The 23,543-nt window shown below is 35.5% G+C and overlaps 1 protein-coding gene across 1 annotated transcript in view; it reads right to left on the bottom strand.

Moving 5' to 3' along the window:
- The window catches only part of CUNH18orf63 (chromosome unknown C18orf63 homolog), a 44,584-nt gene that overhangs the window by 13,997 nt on the left and 7,044 nt on the right, over positions 1-23,543 (bottom strand). The window contains exons 2-10 of the mRNA XM_008073943.1: positions 22,088-22,166; positions 19,618-19,674; positions 12,779-12,890; positions 12,153-12,194; positions 10,270-10,346; positions 5,626-5,735; positions 1,613-1,709; positions 1,421-1,506; positions 141-324 (exon numbers count right to left, since the gene is read on the bottom strand). Coding sequence (XP_008072134.1) covers positions 141-324; positions 1,421-1,506; positions 1,613-1,709; positions 5,626-5,735; positions 10,270-10,346; positions 12,153-12,194; positions 12,779-12,890; positions 19,618-19,674; positions 22,088-22,166 — 844 coding nt within the window. The remainder of the gene's footprint in view (positions 1-140; positions 325-1,420; positions 1,507-1,612; positions 1,710-5,625; positions 5,736-10,269; positions 10,347-12,152; positions 12,195-12,778; positions 12,891-19,617; positions 19,675-22,087; positions 22,167-23,543) is intronic.

Below are 23,543 nucleotides of genomic sequence, written 5' to 3'. Positions count from 1 at the left end.
TGGTATATGGGAAATACTGAACTGAGAGAAAAGAATTACTGCACAACGGGTTTGTTATTCCACCCCAGAAAGCAAGAGATTCAAATAAAATAGGTGAATACTATGTCTTGAAGAACTAGCTAGGACAAGAGGTCTCTTACCTGTATATGAGGTTTAGTTAGTTCTTGTGTGTAGTAGCATGGTTTATCTGTCATCTTTATGGGAAATCCACACATATGAGTCAGTTTAGATTTTAAATCTGAAAGAAAACTTTTCAACACACCTTCCAAATCTACCCTTGGAAAAAATTGTATGGGCTGACTTCTGATGCAACTGAGAGGATATGTGAACAACGTTAAAGAACAATGTCTAATTTTTTATACACAAGAGATCCATGGGATTTTCAAAAGTATTAAAACAGGAATGCTGAAAAAGGCACACATAAGTAAATTGTATTGTTTATATTGCTTATCTGATACTATCCACAGCTGAAAAGCATACTTTCTCATGGGGAGCTACATTCCTATATTCTAACACAATCAAGACAATTCATTATATTCTTATTATGGCTTTATAAATGCAAGGGCCAACTAAGATATTCCAAATCAACTTCCAAAAGCAGTTATTTGAGAATAGCAGTTAAATTTTCTGATGAAAAACAGTCTGAAGATTTGGAATAAAATCTTGGCACCAAATGAAAGGGAATCAATGATATATGTCATATTTACTATTTTACTATTAAGATTTGGGTTAGAAGATTAAATTTGCTATTAAGATTTTGGGTAGAATTCAGAAAGAACACACTTGGTTCTCCTTCTTCCATTTTTAAACCCCAGTATGTCAGAATACAAACAGATAAGAATGTGAAACCAGTACTAATTAAGATTTGAGAGTCCACCTGAGTACTTGTGCTCTTTTTGTGTGTAGATTTTTTGAAATATTGTTAAGAAAGCTTTTCTTTTAAGTCAATGGGGCACATTAAGTGCAAGTCAAGTTCTCTAAATTTTACTTGTAAAATTAGATAATCTCCCCAAAAGAAAAATCTTTGTTAAACAACTGATTGCTTTAATTTAACCTTTTCAATAATATCTAAAGTGACACTGGAGGGAGCTCTTGTCTAAGGAGAATCATAACATCCTAACTTTCTATTAGGAAACATGTAAACATTTTTTTCTGCCTACTCTAATTTTTTTCCCTCTAAATTATTGAAATAGTGTTTAAGGAAAAAAAAAAACTATCCTTATTAAGTTGATCCTCAAATAAAAATAGGAGGAAATTCTGAGCAAAACAAAAAACACTTGTGCAGATAAGAAGTAGAGGGAAAGTACTGCAGCCTCATTTAGACATAGAGAAATTTGAAAATGATGACGACACGGGGGTGGGAGCAAGATTGCATAAGGTGAGCAGAGAGCATCTGTTACAACTGGTGCATAAAGGATATGTGAAGGTCCCTTCTCCGATCATTTTGAAATAGATGCTGCAGTATATTTTAGTATTTTCACAATCTTCTGGAAGTTTATAGCCATACTAAAAAGCACAAAATTAAAAACATCTTGGAGAAAGCTGAACTTAGGTTATGCTATAAGAAAAAAATCAAATAATTTCTAATGTAATATATATTTCCATTCCTTACCATGTCATCCCAATATACCTGGAGATCTTCATATGAGTGAAAAGGACAGTGAGGAGGCATGGTATGAAGAATACTTATAATCTGTCCCATTTTCATACTATGAAAAATGAGAATTGGTAAGACATTAAGAGTCAATGTTCAAATATAGTTTAATAAGTTTACTATGTGTTTTAGAAAATGTTCAAAAAGTCTAGCCACTATCTTACTAGGCTTATATAAGTAATAAACTAAATATCTGCTTCTATTTCAAACACATTGTACAAACCCTTTTTATTTTGTTTTAATTGACAAATAAAAATTATACATATTTATTGTGTATGACATGCTGGTTTGAAATACGTATACACTGTGAAATGGTTAAATCAAGCTAATTTATATACACATTACACACTTTTTTGGTGTATGTTGAGAGCACTTAAAAGTTTTTGGGATTTTTAATAATACATGCTATTAACTATAGTCACCATGTTGTACAATAGATCTCTTGAATTTATCCCTCCTAACTGAAAGTTTTAATCCTTTGACCAACATCTCCCTAATCCACCTCTTCAACCCCAAACACCCAGCCCCTACTAATCACAGTTCAACTTTTTTAGATTCCACATATAAGCAAGATTGTATGGTGTTCATCTTTCTGTGCTTGGCTTATTTCACTTAGCACAATGCCCTTTAGTTTCATCCATGTTGTCACAAATGAGAGGATTTCCTTTTTTTTAAAGGCTGACTACTATTCTCTTGTGTATACTCCATTGTGTGTATATGCCACATTTTCTGTACCCATTTATCCGCTGAGGTATACTTAGGCCGATTCCTTATCTTGGCTGTGGTGAATAATGCTGAAATAAACATGAGGGTACAGATATCTCTTTGACATATTGATTTCATTTCCTTTGGTTATATACTCAGTAGTGAGACTGCTAGATCATATGGTAGCTCTAGTTTTAATTTTTTGAGGAATCACATTTTTTTTTCCATAACGACTGTACTAATTTATATTTCTACCAACAGTATGCAACTGTTTCCTTTTCTCCACATCCTCACCAATACTTGTTATTGTTGTCTTTTGATAATAGCCATTCTATCAGGTGTGAGGTGATCTCTCATTGTTATTTTAATCTGCATTTCCGTAATGATTAGTGTTGTTGAGCATTTTTTTTCATATACTTGTAGGCCATTCTTATGTCTTCTTTTGAGAAATGTCTATTCAGGTCCTTTACCCATTTTAAAATCAGGTTATGTGCTTTTTTGCTGTTGAGTCATTTCAGTTCATTATGGATATTACCCCTCTATCAGATGTATGGTTTACAAATTATTTTCTCTTTTTCTGCAGGTTGTCTCTTCACTCTGTTGACTGTTTCCTTTGCCATAACAAATGTTTTTAATTTGATATAATTCCATTTATCTATTTTTGCTTTTGTTGCCTACACTTTTGGGGTTACATCCAAAGACACTGCCCAGATCAATGTCATTGGAGCCTTCCTCCTGTGTTTTCTTCTGTTGTTTTACATTTATTTAAGTCTTTAATCCATCTTAAATTGATTTTTATTTATGGTGTGAGATACACGGCCAGTTTCATTCTTCTGTATGTGAATATCTAGTTTTCCCAATATCATTTATTGAAAAGACCATCCTTTCTTTGCACATTTGTTGAAAATCAATTGACCATAAAGGTGTGGATTTGTTTCTGGGCTTTCTATTCTGTTCCATTGGTTTATGTGCCTATTTTTATGTTAGTACTAGACTGTTTTGATTATTATAGCTTTGTAGTATAGTTTGAAATAAGGGAATATGATGCCTCCAGTTTTATTATTTTTGCTCAGGATTGCTTTGGGTATTAGGGGTCTTTTTTGGTTCCATGTGAATAATTTTTTCTATTTCTGTGAAAAAAGTCATTGTAATTTTTAGGAATTGCATGGAATCTGTAGATTGGGTATAATATGGACCCTTTAATAATATTAACTCTTCTAATCTATGAACACAGGATATCTATTTGTACTTTCTTCAAATTGATTCATCAGTGTTTTATACTTTTCAGTGTATACATTTTCCACCTGCTTTGTTAAATTTATATCTAAGTATTTTTTTTGTAACTATTGTGAATTAAATTGTTTTCTTGATTTATTTTTCAGACAATGTGTTGTTAGTGTAGAGAAACGCTACTGTTTTTGTGTGTTGATTTTGTATGCTACAACTTTATTTAATGTGTTTCTTAGTTTCTACTGTTTTTTGGTAGGGTTTTCTGTATATAAGATCATGTCGTCTGCAAACAGGGATGATTTCACTTCTTCCTGTACAAGTTGAATGCCTTATATTTCTTCCTCTTGCCAAATTGCTCCAATTAGGATTTCCAGTACTATGTTAAATAGAAGTGGATACAGTACTTGTCTTGCTCCTGATCTTGTTTTCTTTTTTGAGTTGGAGTCTCACTCTGTCGCCTAGACTGGAGTGCAGTGGCCGCTCCCGGCCACTGCAACCTCAACCCACTGGGCTCCGGCGATCCTTCCACCTCAGCCTTCTGAGTAGCCGGAATTACAGGCATGCACTACCATGCCCAGCTGATTTTTTGATTTATTGTAGAGATGAGGTCTAGCCAAGTTGCCCAGGCGGGTCTCGAACCCTCAGGCTCAGGCAATCCACTCACTTCAGCCTCCCAAAGCACAAGATTACAGGCTGAGCCACTGAGCCCGGCTGTTCCTGATCTTAGAGAAAAAAGTTTTACATTTTTTACTTTTGAGTATGATGTTAGTTGTGGGTTTGTCATATATAGACTTCATTTGTAAAGATCTTAACAACTAGAATTATTAGAAAAAAATGAAGTTAATTTTTGCAAACAGTGCATCAATTATAAATACAAAATAATGATTAATAAATTTTTGTCAGTCAAAGGTATGCCTAGTAATTGTTAGACTTCAGAGAAAAGTCTGTTAGGAGTTAAATGAATTAGCATCAAATCTATGTCGTTGATCTATCTCTCCCCTGCTTCAGTGACTGGTTATGTGTATGCTACTAAAGTTAATTTTCCTAAGCAAGTTAAAATTCCATTGCAATAGTCCTGCTTATATTAGTAACAAATCATTTTTTTCCAATGATAGTACAGACTTAAAACTCAGCTTGTTTCAAATTATAATCAGTCATTAAATATCAGGTACAAGTTTATATGGTTTCATTAATGTTATTATAATAGTTGTTGTCATTTTACAATGAGAAATCTAGAAATATTGTTTTTCAAAGCTAGATCTAATAAAAATGTGAATGTATGGTAAAATTATTTTAGTAATTTAATGAATAAAAATGTATGGCCTTAGTAAGTATGACAATATTCTTTCAACATTTTTAAAATAAGTTATCTCATGCTAGTTTATTTGGGGACTCAATTTTCACTCCTTAATAGATTGCACATATTACTCATATGCTTCTTCACTCATTAGTTCATCTAATTCTGAAGGATTACTTGGTGTCATCTTGATCAGCCAACCGTCTTCATAAAAAGATGTGTTGACAAGTTCTGTATTTTCTGCAGATCTTAATCATAGTTCCTTCTCCTTATAAAGGAGAATAGAGTTCATCAGCAGCTTTCATGCTCTCCAATGCACCAAAATCATCTAGTTTGTTCAATTTTTCCCAATTTCACGCAAACTATTAAACAACGTCTCCCAAAGCTTCTGGTACAAAATTGCTCATTTCCACTGTTCCAATACTGTCTCCTATCATTCTCTAGTCATGTTTCTCTGTGAATTTACACACCAAGAGCAGGGCTGGTCTTGTATGCAGCACGAAGATGGCACTGGCCCTCAGCTGCCAGGGCCATGGTGCACAGGGCCCTAAAGTCATGTGCAGGTTGCAGACTTGAACAGCACTATGCTCTCAGTCAATACTTTTTTAAAAGTTACAATTCAGTTTTTAAAATTCACCAAAATGGTTTAGACATTTGCACATATCAAGGTTAAAAAGCAAAATAAGAGAAAATTACTATATTTTGAGCCTACTCTAAATACTACAAATTGCAATCTCACCTTGGCAAAACGTAGCACCAGTTGCTTAAAATGGAATGTTTCTCAATGACAGCATTCTTGTTAGTGTAAAAATCCTTTATAATACTCTGAGAAATATCAAATTCTTTTAGCTTTTAATAGAAATAAAATTTAAATGCATAAGTCCTCAAAGAATTTGGCAAAGAAAAAGAAACATTAAAAAAATATATGTTACATTCACACACATATATACACATTATATGTTTTAAAGTCTATAAAGTTTTAAAGACTTAAGTTACACTGAATCATTCATAACCACTTTGCATGTCATAAATGTTGCAGCTCACTCTACTTTTCCTCTTTACAATTTATGAAGTATTTAATACTTTTCCTCTTAACCTCCAAAACAAAACTACTTTGTACTTATTTCAACTGGTTTTCAGTTTTTTTATTACATTAATTTGTAGGTGGTTGAATTCCTTCCAAAGTAAGGTATTTACATTTTATAAGGATAGCTTCTTACATTATTTTTTTCATTTCTTTTTTTTTTTTAATAGAGTATGAGTGAGGGTGTTATACTTCTATCTGGTCTTTTAGAGGGTAGAAGATAGAGTGAATGCTCCTTCCTCCTTTTAGTTTCCCTCCCCACCTCCTAGAACATTTTCTTCCTTGTTTCTTGGGTTCCCAACCTATTGGGCATTTTAGCTTGTGTTTACTAACAAGAATTTGCCAACTACACTTCTTTCACTCGGGAAGTCTTCCTGGGAGGCATCTTCTCACAGTTTAGTCAAAGATACATAGTGACCTCAAGGGAGGTGAAAAAATAAAAGTATTAATGGGTGAAAGGACACTAATCAAGGTTAGTGAGACCGGTTCACAATCCTTCATTCCCTTTTTAGCCTATCACCACAGCATCTTTTGAGAAGCAATGTTCTAACTTCACTCCCAACTACTTTTCAAGAAACTTCAACTGAACTGGCCAACTTCTTGTTGCCCAGATAAATTCTTAGCATTTTAACAAAATATTTGCTTAAATCATTGCTCCCACTCTGATTTATCTACTCCTACCAATAAGAGCCCGTTTCCTTTATGTCCAATGACTAAACCTTTGCTGAATTATATGGCATTCATTAAGACTAATAAAAATGGAGGTGAAGGGAACAGCATAAAAACATGACTGCAGGAAAAGAAAGATAAGTTATGCTGTGGTTATGCTGTGAGGTAAAAAAGCAGGGACACAATGAATAAGAATACATATTTTCCTTCACACAAGCTATAAATCTCATGCTGTGATGTACTGCGCTTAAGAGATCAACTGCCTAAACTGTGTGCTGAAAAGATGGCTACGGAAGGGATGGATATGAATGTCAGAAAACACTGGTTGCAGAGGGATGAATAAAATGAGAGAAAACACAACCTAAAACTGAATTCAAAGAAGGGAAGTATTAGGTTTAAATGTTTGTGATTTATGGGTTGTCATATATGCCTAATTACACAGCTTAAGTGTATATCCTTCTGGGTATTTACTACACTATTAAAAAACTCAAGTCAATTGCTGCAGGGCTCAAACTACTCTGTTCACCACATACTCCAAAAGACTGTGAACCCTTTGTATTTATTTACTTAGCAAATGTTTATAAAGTATCCTTAAGTGACAAAAACCACACTGAAAAGCAGGTACTCAATAAATATTACTCCTTCCTATAAAGCCAATCTAGTTTAATTTTCTCTAAGTAATGCTGAGATACTTAGGTTGGGGACCTATGTTTTGGAAAATGAACTCTGTCGAACTGTGAGGAAACGTTAGAAAACAAACTAGAAAGGGAATGACCGGTAACAAGAAGGCCCATATGGAGACAAGTTTAATAGTTCAGGCAAAAGAAGAATCTCAATTAGAGTGATGGAAATGGAGACAGAGAAGAGTTGATTTCAAAGACCAAGGTAGGTTACTAAAGACTAGTTGGAAAGAGGAGATGAGAAAGAGGAAAAGCCAAAGATGACGCCGAAGTCTTTAGATAGGTAACTTACTGGCTGTTGACACCAGTAATGAAAAGAATAATGACAAAGGAACAGATCTGGGATTGGGAAGGGTGACAAATACGTTCAGTTTTAGACATTACTGAAGCTGACTGCCATTAGTACATTAATGTGAAAATATCCAAGAGAGGACAGAGAAGTTTCAACTATAGAAAACATACTTGGGAGTTACTGGTGTATAGGCCAAAGTCACTGAAATAGGTGAGCTTGCTAAGGAAAAGAGGGCTGAAAATGAAACCCTAGGCAATCTGTGCATATAAATTCCTTTCTAACCACTTTTGGGAAAGTATTAAAGTTTAATGCAGCCTAAGATTTTAGAAAGAAGTAAAATATTGTTACAATTGCTTCTTGAATTTTTCAGTATCTATTTAAATTATAAAGATAAGGTTCAATTCCCATTTTTCATAATGAGTTATAATAAACTGTCTTAAAATTTACCTAAATAGGGTCAAAGATCAAGATTTAGAAAATGACTCTAATTTCTAGTGCAGAGGAATTAAAATTTAGAAATAAAAGTCACCTAGTTCAAATAGAAATTAGTCTTCCACTCCACTTATCCTTCCATTACTTCCACAAATCTGTACTGGAATGACTGGCAGGCACTGGAGTAGGGTCCTATGACAGAAACCTTAATAAGACACAGAACTTTTCCTCTAAGACTTTTCAGTTTAATGAGATAATTACAAAGACAACAATATGTGTTAAACACAGCAGGGGAACACAAAGAGAGATGAGACTTGGGAGCTGAAGAAGCCTTCACAGGTGGCTGATGCCTGATGGCTGAAGCCTTCACAGGTGCCTGAGATAAGCCTTGAAAGATAAGCCAAAGAAGGGCATTAAAAGCTGAGACAACAGCATAAGCAAAGACATGGCAGGATGAAAGACCATGATATCTTTGAGAAATAATTTGTAGTTTGGCTATTTGGGAAGCAAGGTAGGTTTGGATCAATTTGCTGAGGACTTTGTATGTCTTGTTACAAAGCTGGGAGTTCCTCTTCTAGTCAATGGAGGCTATGGTAGATTTTCAGGAAAGGGAATGAAAGCAAACAAGGTGAACTGGAGGAGAGAAAGACCAGAAACATTCTCCTCCTCACCCTTATTTCCCCAGCTTGGCCTAAAAACAAAAACTAGATTTTTTTTTTTTTTTTTTTGAGTTGGAGTCTCACTTTGTGGCCCAGACTGGAGTGCAGTGGCTGCTCCTGGCCACTGCAGCCTCGCCCTGCTGGGCTCTGGCGATCCTTCTGCCTCAGCCTTCCAAGTAGCTGGAACTACAGGCACACGCTACCACGCCCGGCTAATTTTTTGACTTATTGTAAAGATGAGGTCTCGCCAAGTTGCCCAGGCGGGTCTCGAACCCGCGGGCTCAGGCAATCCACTCACCTCAGCCTCCCAAAGCATGGGATTACAGGCTGAGCCACCGAGCCTGGCTAAATACTAGATTTTGATAAAAGAAAAATTAAATCCAGTTATCTTTTAGTCTCCATGAAAAATACAGATGAATAGAGCAGCACCTGGACTCTCGAAATGATTACAAATTTAATTTTGTATGTGTGAATATATGTGTGACACTAATTTTTATAACAGTCACAACAAGAAAAATGCCACATCAAAAATGTAAGCAAAAGTAAGATTCAGAGGAGCTGATGATCAATCATAATTTAGAGAAATGATTTAATTTAACAGGTATGTATGTACTGAGTCTATAATGTTGAGTAGAGGAGAGAAATGTGTCTGTCCCATTTCTGGTGTCTTGTTGCCCATTCAGTTTTCCTACTGGCTTACCTGACTCTTGAGGACAGGCAAGTAGATCCTGTTCATCTCTGACCTGCCCATTGCCTTAACACAACAGGTAATCAAAAAATTAGAGAGAAATAAATGAATGGAAGAATAGCATTTGAGCTAGCCCTTAAGGATGAGCAGGACATGTATATCCAATCAGAGAGACACTCTAAGCAAAGGAAGAATCATTTCCTATGCCTGGGGTTTCTCAACCTCAGCACTATTGACACTTTGAGCTGGATAATTCTTTGTTGGGGTGGAGATAAAGTTGCTGTTCTGTGTATAGTAGGATATTTAGTAGCATCCTTGGCCCCTATCCACTAGATGCCAGTAGCAACCCCATTCTCCCCTCATTGTGATAAACAAAATTATCTCTAGACATTGCCAAACGTCTCCATTCCCCTCTGTTGAGAACCACTGGTCTAGAGAAATAATATTTACTGAGTGACTATTAATATGTAAGGCTCTATGGTAGCTGCTAGGGGAATTTGCAAAATAAAAGACATATCCTTCTACTAAAAACCTAGAAATTATTATGTGTAAAAAATAGATGCGAAAAAATACTACCAGAATGCTAAGGGCAGGTGAAAGAAGAGGTAAGAAGAGAGTGCTGAGAGGGAATAAGATAGAGGAGAATCCTGGATGCCACCTAAAAAGATTTTTGAACAAAGGAATAATATGTTAAACAGAATTATATTATCTTAGAGGAAGCAGATTTAGAAAAATATAAATGTATCAGCATTTAATAATATGAATTTTGATAATAAAAACTTTCCTATCACCCTACACATTAAAGTTAAAACTTAATAGCATGTTACATAATAAATATATAAAGTACATGCTAATTATAATAATCAAAATATGTGGTACCTCAGGTGGTGGCAGTCTGATTGTGCAAGCTTCTATAATTAGACAAATTTGAGTTTCTGTTACATTGATGCCTAATACTGAAAATAAAATATTTAACTTTAGACTGGAATTGTTACTTTACCCTATCAAGTTAAGTATTTTACTAGCAAATTAAAATTAAGCACTTTACTAGCAAAAGAAATTAACTTATTCAAGTCAAAAACTAAGTTAAGAACAGACATTTCTCCCACACATGGTAAAATTCAAATAATCACCATTTAATATTTGATAGTCTACAGATGAGACATCTAAAAAATGGACAAAGGTATAAAACAGTATGAATATGGTGGGGGGAGGTCAAAGGACAAGGTTATAGTAAGAAAAATGAGACATCTCACAGTCAAGAGGAAAATCCAACAAATGCCTTATAAAAATCGTACATCTAATATATGTGAAAATATGGTTACTGTCTTCTGAAATCTGGAGAGGTTTCATGCCACGTTTCTTTTTTTTTTTTTTTGAGTTGGAATCTCACTCTGTCTCCCAGACTGGAGTGCAGTGGCCACTCTCAGCCATCGCAGCCTCGACCTGCTGGGCTGTGGTGATCCTTCCACCTCAGCCTTCCAAGTCGCTGGAACTACAGGTGTGCACCATCACACCTGGCTAATTTTTTGATTTATTGTAGAGATGAGGTCTCACCAAGTTGCCCAGGCAGGTCTCGGACCCATGGGCTCAGGCAATCCACTCACCTCAGCCTCCCAAGGCGCAGGATTACAGACTGAGCCACCGAGCCCGGCTACGTTTCTTTTACTAATAAATATCCTCAAAAACACTGGCAGATATATTCCAGATCTCCTGGAGCTCTGAAGTCTTCACCTTGCTTTTTCATAAAGAAAACTACTTTTGGCAAAATTTGGAAAGGAGTGGTATCTGAAAAAAGCATGAAGGGGTTTCTGGGGTACTGGTAATGTTTCTTGATCTGAGAACTGGTTACAGAGGTGTGTTTAGTTTGTTAAAACTTGATGACCTATATACACTTACAATTGTTCATTTTTCTGTGGTGTATGACATTTCTATAAAAGTAAAAAAAACCTAACACAGTGGTGAGGAAGTTTTCTCTCCTAAACTATTATCTTCAATCTCTACAGCTATAGTCTTGCGATAGTGTTTGGGGATGAAACTAGATTTTGGTAATGAGCCCATTTACTCAGAGCTAGAGCACAATGTCTTCCACTGCACAATGTAAATATCAAACTAGTGCAATGAGGGTAAACAATCTTTAGCTGGAAAGTCAACTCAGATCCAAAAGTTGCAGATTATGGGTCAGAATTTTAAGGCTATACTCAAATGATGGAGAAAGCTACCCTGATGGATTAATAATGTCTACTATGGGCTCTTGCCAAGGAATTAGACTAAGCTACATAGTAAAGTATATACTTTAGGTCATTTGTGTCTCTGCAGACTATCTTGCTTTTTTAAAGGAGAAAAAGAACTATATTTTTCTTATAAGAAATAAAGCTTTGACTTACATCAATACTAAATAATTTTTGAAGATATGATTCTGGAAACCACACATTATAAATGCCTGCAGAATTAAACTCCTTTGTAGCAATAATTCTCTTTAAGTAGAGAAAAATAAAAATATAGCTTTTTCTAATCAAGATGAGTATATTTAAAAAAACAAAACACAAAAAAAGACAAGTAAATTTTTCTCATATAGGTGGAATATGTATTTTAAACCAGAAGTGATTTTCCAGGTGAAATTCTGATTATGATAATAACTGATTATATTCTGATATAACCTAATCATCAAGATTATAACAACACAATTATTTGTAATGTTGATTTCTTTAACTGTTAATTATATTCATGTTTTATCTATTGACTTATGCATTTTTACTCACCAACAGCACTTTGCTTTCCCATCTGAGAAAGAAAATCTCTTCCTTAAAAAATTCATAGAATAAGCCATATTATAATTCATAATTAGGCTTGATAAATATAAACATGCTCAATGTGAAATTATCAAAGCTAAAAAATACTTTAAATCTGCAGTTGTTATACACAGAAATATCTAATGAAAATTCAGAGAAAGAGCATAATCGTTCAAAAAGTATCTATTCAATTAAAAGGACAGAAATACCTAATTCTTCCCTTAAATACTTATCTCTTGCTATAAAATACTTAGAAAACAGTCAGACCTCAATAAAAATTAATTCAGATTTTCAGTTCCAACAGTACTAGCAATTTATACTACTTTTTAACTTATATTTATTTCTAACTTGTATTTATTTTCTTAGTGTCAAGTACTATATAATAAAAAAACCAAAAGAAACCTCAGCAGAACTCTTATATAATATCAAAGTAAGGATATGACATGTTGTGGGTTTGTTTGAGAATGCTTAGCTGAGGCAGTTTTAAGAACTATTTCATAAAAATAATCTATCTATTATTATTGAATTAAGACAGATGTAAATTATAGAAGCAATCTAGTTCAGAAAGCCCCAATGACTGAAAGAGATAAAGTCACCTTGTACCAAGAGATGGCCAGTTCTATTCCAGGCTGGAGCAAGTCTAGTCGTGAGTGAATATGAAAGGCAGTTTTGAAGAATTATAGGAATTACTTTCTGTGGAGCTTCTATCTAAAAATATATATATATTGAAAGGAAAAATTGGGTGAATTTAAAGCAATTGCTATGTACTTTATAAACTCATACTAAATGACTATATATTTAGATAACCACCCAACAAACTGGGCTATTCTGGATAACAATTATTTTATAGACATTGATATAGCTTATCTTACCTGGTTCTGAAGTTTAAAATGTGTTAAAAGATATTCACTTCAAAACCACTACTACTGTCATGCTATCATGGCCAAATTCTACCTGCTTACTCAATAAACCTAAACCTTGAGAGCTCCTGTGTTAAGAACCTTCAGCTTTACTTTGTGTTCTGCTCCACACAGAGGACTCCAGACCAGGACTATCTTGTAATATTTTTCAATATCGTTCACTCTAGTCCAACATCAGAAAACAATTAAATACCTACATGGTCACACATGCAACCAAAAGAGTATCTCCATTTGTACAGAATTAATTTAATTTAATTTAATTTAACTTAACTTTTTTGAGTTAGATTCTTACTCTTTTGTCCAGGCTGGAGTGCAGTGGCACACTCACAGCCACCCCAGCTTCGACCTGCTGGGCTCAGGTGATCCTTCCATCTCAGCTTTCCAAGTAGCCGGAACAACAGGCACGTGCTACCACACCTGGCTAATTTATTTATTGTAGAGACGAGGTCTTGCCAAGTTGCCTAGGCTGGTCTTGAACCCACGGGCTCAGGTAATCCACTCGCCTTGGCCTCCTCTCCCAAAGTGCTGGGATTACAGGCTAAGCTACCGAGCCCGGCCAATTTTAAAAATTAATAGTTTTGGGCCTAAGACATCATGCATTATGCAAAAGTTATACAAATCACACACAAAGTTAACAGTTTCACTTTTGACCAATAGGTAATAGGAACCAGATTCATCCTGTCACCTGAAGGTCTAAAAACCTGGGTAAGTTATATGAAATAATGATTCACAAGATATTGGATACCAGGCAACAAAGAAGAGCAATCTCCAAAAGATGGGAAACTAACAAGATAAGCTCTAGGATTTGCCCAGTTTCTTGATTATAGAGGGTTTCCAGGATGGGTGCAGGGAGGGAGATCCCAGGAAGAGCCTGGTGGTGGTCTCCCTTAATTGAGAGAACTGAGAGACCATGGAGGCCAAGAAAGCTAGAGTTTTCAGGGCAAAGTACTAGAGAGGAAAGATCTGCACAGAGAGAAAACTCTGGAGATCAGCAGAGTCCCGGTCCCTCTTGAGCAGGCGTGAGCCTCCATGCCCGGCTAGTTTTGTTCTTTTCACCAAACTTCCAGAATGCTCAGCAGAGTCCTGGTCCCTCTTGAGCATTCAGCTGAGTATGGATTAACATAGGCATGTGAGGAAACAGCCAAGACTAGGGAAAGAGCCAAGGCTGTTTGCTATACAAACATCCTTGAAGGTATAGTCCAGGAAAAAAAACTGCCATTAACTCTGTGAGAAAGCCATGCGAAAAAGTAAGAGCACCAAGGAGAACTGTCTCCCAATATTATCCAGCCCTCATTTATACCATTTTGGCTTCTGGTGAATGCTTCCAGGACACAACTGAATAATCTGATGGCAGGGGATGGACCAAATCTGTTTAGTCTGTCTCACAGAGAATTTAATTAAGGGCTACTATCAATAGGACTCCAAGCAGCAAGATGAGGTTGATCTGCAATGTTGACCGCAAATATGAACACAGGGGCCCAGACCTAAGCAACTGAACAAATCCCATAAGCCACCAGGGTCTCCCTTAGAAAGTCAGAAGGCTTTTTCTTTAACTTCCCTATTGACTTTCTCCTTGTCTTGAGGAATTAATTGAGACACAGCAGGATATATCAGCACAGATTCAGTCTTGGCTTGCAAAGAATGAGCCTGGGGCAATTCTATCATTCACAACCATCCTGGTTGGTGACTGAATGCCTTGCAGGGCAAAGATAGTGTCATTTATCACTTCAGTTCAAGTTAAGAACAAATTATCTACCACTTTTTCTATTTGGGTGACACCCATCGTAGAAACAATTATTTACAGGGTGTGCATGAACAATACATTTGTTATCCCTCTAGGAAGTTCCCCCCAAGTAACCAAGGGTAGACTTATTTTGGAGAGGTCTCTGCAATTGGCTACTAGTAGAACTTTAAGGAGAAACTGACAAATCCACAATTACAGATAGATATTTTAATATTCTTCTCTTAATAACTGATACAAGTAAACAGAAATTAAGTGAGAATATAGTAGACCTAACAATACTACCTACCAATGTGCCCTAATTAAAATTTATGGAATACTTGACATATTTCTAGAATACACATTCTTCACAAGCAAATAAGGAGCATTTATTAAGGTAGACTGTATTCTGAACCGTAAACAAGTCTCAATGAATTTAAAAAGATTCAAGTTACACAGAACATGTTCTCTAACAACAATTAGAAATAGCAAAAAAGATCCCTAGAAAATCCCCAAACATTTAGAAACTACATAACATAGTTCAAAATAACCCATAGATAAAAAGAAGAAATCAAATGGGAATTAGAAAGTATTTTTGTAATCAATACTTTTTATTATGATATTTTGGGGTACAGTTAAGGGTTAGGTATACAAATATGCTTCGTTCAGGCACCCTTGTTGATAAGAGGTGTCTCCCTGTCCCCAGACAGATATTTACTACTGTTAATCCCATCTCCCTTCCCCTCCTCCCCCATAGCTTCCCACCACTGTCAGTCATTAGAAAGTATTTTTAACTGAAGAAAATCAAAACAAAATATGTGCTTAGGAGAAAACGTACAGTACTAAATGTAGTTATATTAGAAAAGAAGGAAATTCTCAAATCAATGACCTCAGCTTCCATATTAAGAAATTAGAAAAATTAAGAACAAACTAAACTCAAAGTAAGATGAAAGGAAAATAACAGACCAAAACAAAAGCCAATCAAATACAAAGCAGTAAAACAACAGAGAAAAATCAATGAAACGAAAAGCTTGTTCTTTGAGCAATCAACTAGATTGCTAAAACCCTAGCTGGAGTGATCAGAGAGGAAAAAGAAAGAAAGAAAAAAAGAAGTTACACATTACCAATATCATGAATGAGAGAGGTGACACTACTACAGCAAAGTAAAATAAAAAAATATTATAAGCAACTTTTTGCCAATGAATTTGACAACTTATATGAGATGAACATATTCCTTGAAATAGATAACTTGAATAGATCTATTGCATACTAAATTTACATTATAGTTAAAAACCTTCCCATAAGCTAAAGCCCAGATGGCTTTATAGGTAAATTTTACCAAACATTTATTTAAGAAACAACAAAAAGTCCAAACAAACTCTTTGAAAAACTTGAAAAGGTGGGGATTTGTTTCCTGCTATAAGATTTTTGAGGACAGAGACTTTATCTGGTTCACAGCTCTAGCCTCAAAATCAAGTAGAGTTCTTGGCCTATTATAGGCATTCAATAAAAAGCTGCTATAATTATGTGAAAAGCACCCATATTTTAAAAAGTTAAGCATAACATGAGGGTTCAATGAGGGTAGGAAAGCAAGTGATGTTGGACTAAAGCTTGTGATAACAAATAATTCAGGATCTGGAAGTCTGGTGAAAAGGACAAAACTAGCTGGGCATGGAGGCTCATGCCTGTAATCCCCAGTACTTTAGGAGGTGGAGGCGAGAGGATTGCCTGAGTCCAGAGGTTCAAGACCAGCCTGGGCTACTTGGCAAGACCTCGGCTCTATAGTAAATAATGATAACAAAAAAAATTAGCCGGCGTGGTAACACATGCCTGTGATTCCAGCTACTTGGAAAGTTGAAGTGGAAGGATCACCTGAGCCCAGTAGGTCGAGGCTGTGGTGCCCTCCAGTCTGGGTGACAAGGTGAGACTCCTACTCAAAAAAAGAGTAAAGGACAAAACTAGTTTACTTAGTAGGAATGAGAAATGGATAAGACTATAATTAGAAATATTTTAAATATTTTGGAGATGTGACATCTTGCACCAATGAAGTCAAAGGTGTGAAGTCATAGGATGGAAGAAAATACAGCACAAAGTACCTTTATTATTCTGTAGGAACCACGGGCAATATTTTTCTTAATTTTTCATTTTTCTTTTAATTTTGAAGTACATATAAAATGATGACACTTAGTATAAATATTGTTTTGCTAAATCAATACAGTAAGTCCTCAATGTCATTGATAGATTCTTGCAAACTACAACTTTAATCAAAACTATATACAACTAAACCAATTTTATCATAGGCTAGTTGATATAGATAAGAGCTAAGTACCTATAACATAGTTCTGGTCACAAAAACATCACCAAATTTCTAAATAAATGCCCAAAACATTTCTAATATTAAACAATGAAATAAATTTGAGCTATACATACATTATAGAAAGACCAATAAAAAACAAGTAAGATAATAATTTACCCAATTTTTGGCAAATCAGTGAGTTAGTAGTAGTCACAGTGTTAGTGGGTTAAATCATGGAATAAATGTTTCCAAGGAGAAAATTGTAAGAAGCACCTCCTACCACCACATCGTTAAAAAAACAATCAATCACAAACATGGCAAGTTTTCTGAGCACTTTTTATTGCATCATTTATTGCTGTGTATCTGTATAATTATTGTATACTTAATTAATTGATTATTATTATTATTATTATTTGAGTCGGAGTCTCACTCTGTCACCCAGACTGGAGTGCAGTGGCCGCTCCCAGCCACCGCAGTCTTGACTTGCTGGGTTCTGGGGATCCTTCCGCCTCAGCCTTCCAAGTAGCTGGAACTACAGGTGCGCACTACCACGCCCAGCTAATTGTTTTTTTCCTTGAGTTGGAGTCTCACTAGATGAGGTCTCGCCAAGTTGCCCAGGCGGGTCTCAAACCCGCGGGCTCAGGCAATTCACTCACCTAGGCCTCCCAAAGCGTGGGATTACAGGCTGAGGTACCGAGCCCGGCCGATTATTATTTTTTTGAGAGACAGAGTCTTGCTCTGTCACCCAGGTTGGAGTGCCCATAGTTCACTGCAGCGCTAACTACAAGCACATATTACCATGCCTGGCTAACTTTTTTTTTTCCTGTAGGGAAGGAGGTCTTGCTATGTTGCTCAGGCTGGTCTCAAATTATTGAGATCAAGCAATTCTCTTGCCTCAGCCTCCCAAAGCACTGGGATTACAGGCATGAGCCATTTTTTCATTCATTCATTCATTTTCCAGCCCTCTTATTTCAGTTCAGGGTAGCATAGCTGGAGCCTATCCCAGCAGCTCAGAGTGCAAGAAGGTGATCAGTCCTGGACATGATGTTGTTTCATTGCAGGGCACACTCATACATACCCACACTCGTTCACACCAAGACAATTTAGACACACCAATTCAACGAATATACATCTGCAGAAAACTCATACAGAACCCTGCGAAGTCCACAGACAATGACCTCAGCTGGGAATTGATTTTTTCCCTCCTCATCAACATTATAATGATACAATGTTAAACAAAATAATCTTATTGGAGGACCTGCTGTACTGAAATGTTACTTATTCTTTCATTCAGAATATAGCTATTTTGATAGTTAGGATCTTAAAAATCATATTGTATCTTTCTTTTTGTAACATTTATCATGGCCTTTGTCCAAAACTGATACAATTTTGACTTACAGATTCTATGGCAATACAATTTTTAAATCAATATATTAACAAGATTAAACTTTTCAAGAGCAGGCCAGTAAGACAGCAAGGGGGTTTCCACTAAGTGAGATATTTTCTACAATAAAGAATAGAATTTTGTAGAGATTGCTTAAGACTTACATCCTAGTTCTAGGTGAGTGATATGTTGTAAATCTGTTTCTCATAGTTCATAAATGGTCTTGCAAGATAGCCAGAACCCTTATATGACCAAGCACTTGTCTCAGTAAAAAGATTTAATTCTTCCTTATGGCTCCTAACAATACTACGTTCCCACAGATTGTTAACTGATGATTGAAACTAGTTATCAGGCCATTCAAATATTTCTTAGGGAACTGGAAAGCACCACCAGATATTATTGAAACCTTCATTCTTCTAGACTCTATAGGCAGCATCTTTAGAGATGACCGAAAACCTCACTATGCTGGACCTCACTTAATGTAGAAACAGACGCCAACAGTAATGGCTGGACAGGCTGCTAGACTACCCAATGATACGTGCCTCAGAGTTACATGCAGAGGCCTGAAAGGAGCTCTAGTCAAGGTTCCACACCTTGATTTACTGAGACACCAAAAGGTGTTCAACCCTCTGTATTTATTTTTTTCCTTGCAAAGATCCAGAAGCTCATCATCATGTAGAATACAATCTATAATGTTTTGTTCTCCTACATATTAGCTATATAACTGTGGACAATAATTTAATCTCTCTGGATTTCATTTTCTTCATCTGTAAAAATGGGGATGTTCACTTATTTGAAGATGCCTATGATAAATGAGATTATGCCATCTAAAATGCCTGAAATAAAGTATCCAACAAAAAAATAAGCCTCCCCCCTCACACTTTCTATACTAAATGTGCAAAAAATAACTAGAAAAAAATTGTTGGGCCCTTTCACATGTATAGCCATAACTTATGAAAAAGATACTCCAATTTTAATTTGATGATTAAGAAACTGAGCACAGCCACTGCCCTCCAGTCTGGGCGACAGAGACTCCAACTCAAAAAAAAAGAAAAAAGAAAAAGAAACTGAGCACATAAACAACATCTAGAATTATTATTCTTTTTAAGACTTACCTTAGCTCCACATTTTTCAATATAGTCATTAAGTTTTCCAGCTTTATAAAATGATATCTATAACCAAAAAATCGACATTTATAAAAAGGACTTAATGTAACTACATTATTAAATACTGGAACAGATAAAGATTGTAGGCATTGCATAACAGAGGACACAGGATCAGGCCAGTATCCTATCAGTTTTTATTTTTTGGAAAAGTGATGATCATTCTTTTTCTGAACTAGAATCTGTCAGTACAGTCTCAAGGTGAGGAAAGTCTTTCTGGGAGTGTCATGACCCCAGAAGCCATATAAAGGAAAAGGTCAATAAATTTCACAATATATATATATATGACCTTTCTTATACAACAAATTCTTAGACATGAATACAAAATGAACATAAATGGAAGATCGAGCTCAAAAAGCCTAAGTGCTCTAATTTACTAATTAAAGAAATACAAATTATAGGAAAGTATTATTTTTAACCTAAAAAACTGACAAATACTTAAAGGCTGTGAATATCTAGTGTTCATGAGAAAATGGAGAATGTTCTCTCATACACTAATTGGTAAAATATAATCCAGGAAAAGTTTTTCAGAGAGCAACTTAGCAGAATCTAGATTATAGTTTAAAATGTGTTACGGTGCACTTTTAAGTCCATAGAAACTAATCTGACAAATAAAAATGATTTAATTTCAGTGATGCTTTCTGAAATACTGTTTGTAATAGCACACAACCAGAAACTAAGATGTGCATTAGAAAGTATTAAATAAATTACTATACATGCATATAATTAATATACAATGAAATATTCCACAGCCTTAAAAATGAGGAAAATATATGTACTGATGTGAAATAAATCCAGGAAAGGCTGTTAAAGAGGAATTAAAAGGCAAGTTTCAAAATAGTATGCATAATAATCTCATTTTCTACTTTAAATATTTTTGTAAATAATTTTTACACAGTATAACTTTGTAAGAAAGCAAAATAAATTTTAAAAAAAGTTTTCTTTTATTATTGTTGCTAAAATTAGCATACTTGAATTTACTAGAACTCTAAAATAATGTCCTTGCTCCATAAAGACTTTTAAGTAGAAAAGGCTACAAATCAGAAGTATTAGTCTACTTATTTACCAACAGCTTGTCATTCTTAAAAACTACATTAAAAAGTTATAGGCCAAGTGCAGTGACTCAAGCTTATAATCCCAACACTTTGGGAGGCCGAGGTGAGAGGATTGCCTGAGCCTGCGGGTTCGAGACCAGACTGGGCAACGTGGTGAGACCTCATCTCTACAATAAAATAAAATTTAAAAAATTAGCCGGGTGTGGAAACGTGCGCCTGTAGTTCAGCTACTTGGAAGGCTGAGGTGGAAGAATCGCTGGAGCCCAGCAGGTTGACACTGGGGTGGCCGTGAGCGTGCCACTGCACTCCAGCCTGGGCAACAGAATGAGATTCCAACTCAAAAAAACCCCACAAAAGTTATAAGATGGACATACAACCAAGACTTAGAAGAAAAATAAGAGAAATAAAGCCTTTAGATGATTTATTAGCATTGCCAATAAATGCTGATTTCAATGGATTCTGGGGAATTAAAATTTAAAATAAAACAGAATTTTCAGAAAGATTTTTGACAAAAATCTTAGGATAATATGATTTTTAGAAAGTTTTTGGAATTTCATTATAATTCCCAGTTATATACAGTATCGAATAATATGTTTCTAATACTCATTTTAAGCGTAAAAATATTTTTAAATAAAATTTCCAAATGAAAAGAAACGCTAGTAAGGCATAGTGACTCATGCCTGCAATCCCAGCACTTTGGGATGCTGAAGCAGGAGAATTGCTTGAGCCCAGAAGTTGGAGATCAGCCAGGGCAACATAGCAAAACATCATCTCTACCAACAACAATAAAAAAATTAGCCAGGCACGGTGACGCATGCCTATAGTCCCAGCTACTTCGAGAAGTTGAGGCAGAAAGATCACCTGAGCCCGGGAAGTCGAGGCTGCGGTGAGCCACTATTGTATCACTGCTCGTCAGTTTGGTGACAGAGTGATTCTGACTCAAAAAAGTAAAATAAAGTAAAATAAGATAAAATAAAATAAAAATGTTGATCTAACGTCTTTAAAAATGGCTGGAGATTTTGTGAAATGAGAAACTACTTCCTTTTATTCTAAAGAATAAAATATGATAAAAGGTTTTAAGCCTATGCTATCTTAAAAAATTATACCATAATGTGTTTTATTCATTAATAGTCTTCATCATAGCATTTATGAAAGAGTAAACGAAATGTCCAATTAGAACCACAAAAATGAATTTTAAACATCAGGCATATCAAAGTTAAGTCTGTCAATATTTAATCAAACTGTAACAGAATGTGATGCATACTCATAAACCATATTCAATTGTAGCTATAGTACCCTAACTACTGTTTATTAATATTGCTCTAAATAATTAGTAAAAATATTTCATAAAATATTAAAATACTAACCGCCATTACCACCCAAATTTGGTTTACTAATCCAGCAACAGGTGACGTAAGAATATCTTGATGCAAAACCAGCAATTGCCTGTGGAAATGAAACGTATTACAAAGTGGACTTGCCCACACTCCATGTTTTCACTTTTTAGAACATTTTAAAAATTTGCTTAGTTAAAATTTTAAGTTTCTTCTAGGCAATGATTGTGTTATAGACTTCTGTCTCTCTCTCCACACTTGTCACAGTACCTTGAATAGTGCAGGTATAGCTACTTAGCCAACATTTTATTTATTTAATTAATTTATTTTTTGTGGGTTGTCTCCCTGCTCTCTTGATAGTTTCTTTGGCTTTGCAGAAGCTTTTCAGTTTGATGAGGTCCCACTTGTCCATTTTGTGTCTTATGGCATGGACTTTATTTTTTTAAACATATTTTTTATTATAAAATTGTGGGGTACAGTTAAGGGTTAGGTATACAAATGTGCATCGTTCAGGCACCCTTGTTAATAAGGGGTGTCTCCCCATCCCCAGACAGATATTGACTACTTAGTCCCACCTCCCATCCCCTCCCTGTCCCCCCCCATAGTTTCCCACCACTGTCAGTCCTTTTCTTATAGCATTATGGTAGATGTTCAAGGTCCACTATATGAGTGAGAACATGTGATACTCAGATCTTTGTTTCTGTGAGAGATCACTCAGTATTATAGACTCTAGTTCTATCCAGGTTGCTGCAAAAGTCATGATTTTGTTCTTTTTTATGGCTGCGTAGTATCCCATCATGTATATGTACCGCATTTTTTTAATGCAGTCCTCTTTTGATGAGCAGCATTGTTGGTTCCAGGTTCTTGCTATTGAGAACAATGCTGCAATAAACATTCGTGTGCAGGTATCTTTTTGATAGATTTGAGTTCTTCAGGGTATATTCCCAGTAGGGGGATTGCAGGGTCATATGGGAAGTCAATATTTAGAGCTTTTAGGAATCGCCACACTGCTTTCCACAGAGGTTGCACTAGTTTGCACTCCCACCAACAGTGTAAAAGTCTTCCCTTGTCCCCACACCCTTTCCAGCAACTGTTATTTTTTGAGTTATTGATAATGACCATTCTGACTGGAGTTAGGTGGTATCTCAGTGTGGTTTTGATTTGCATTTCCTTGATGTTTAGTGAGGTTGAACATTTCTTCATGTGTCTGTTGGCTGCTCGGATTTCTTCCTTTGAGAAATGTCTGTTCATATCTTTTGCCCACTTTATAATGGGGTTGTTTGTTTTTTTCCTCTCAGCATGTTTGAGTTTCTTGTAGATCCAAGATGCTAAGCCTTTGTCGGACCTGGAGTTGGCAAATACTTTTTCCCAGTCTGTGGGCTGTCTTCTTGCTCTCTTGATGGTTTCTTTGGCTTTGCAGAAGCTTGTCAGGTTAATGAGGTCCCACTTGTCTATCTTATCTCTTATGGCTGTGGGTTTCAGGTTTTGT

Source organism: Carlito syrichta, unplaced genomic scaffold (genome assembly GCF_000164805.1).
Source record: "Carlito syrichta isolate Samal-C Ts95f unplaced genomic scaffold, Tarsius_syrichta-2.0.1 Scaffold316215, whole genome shotgun sequence".
NCBI classification, from domain to species: domain Eukaryota; kingdom Metazoa; phylum Chordata; class Mammalia; order Primates; family Tarsiidae; genus Carlito; species Carlito syrichta.
The sequence above is the reverse complement of the archived record's forward strand: the minus strand, read 5'-3'. Positions and strand labels throughout refer to the sequence as shown.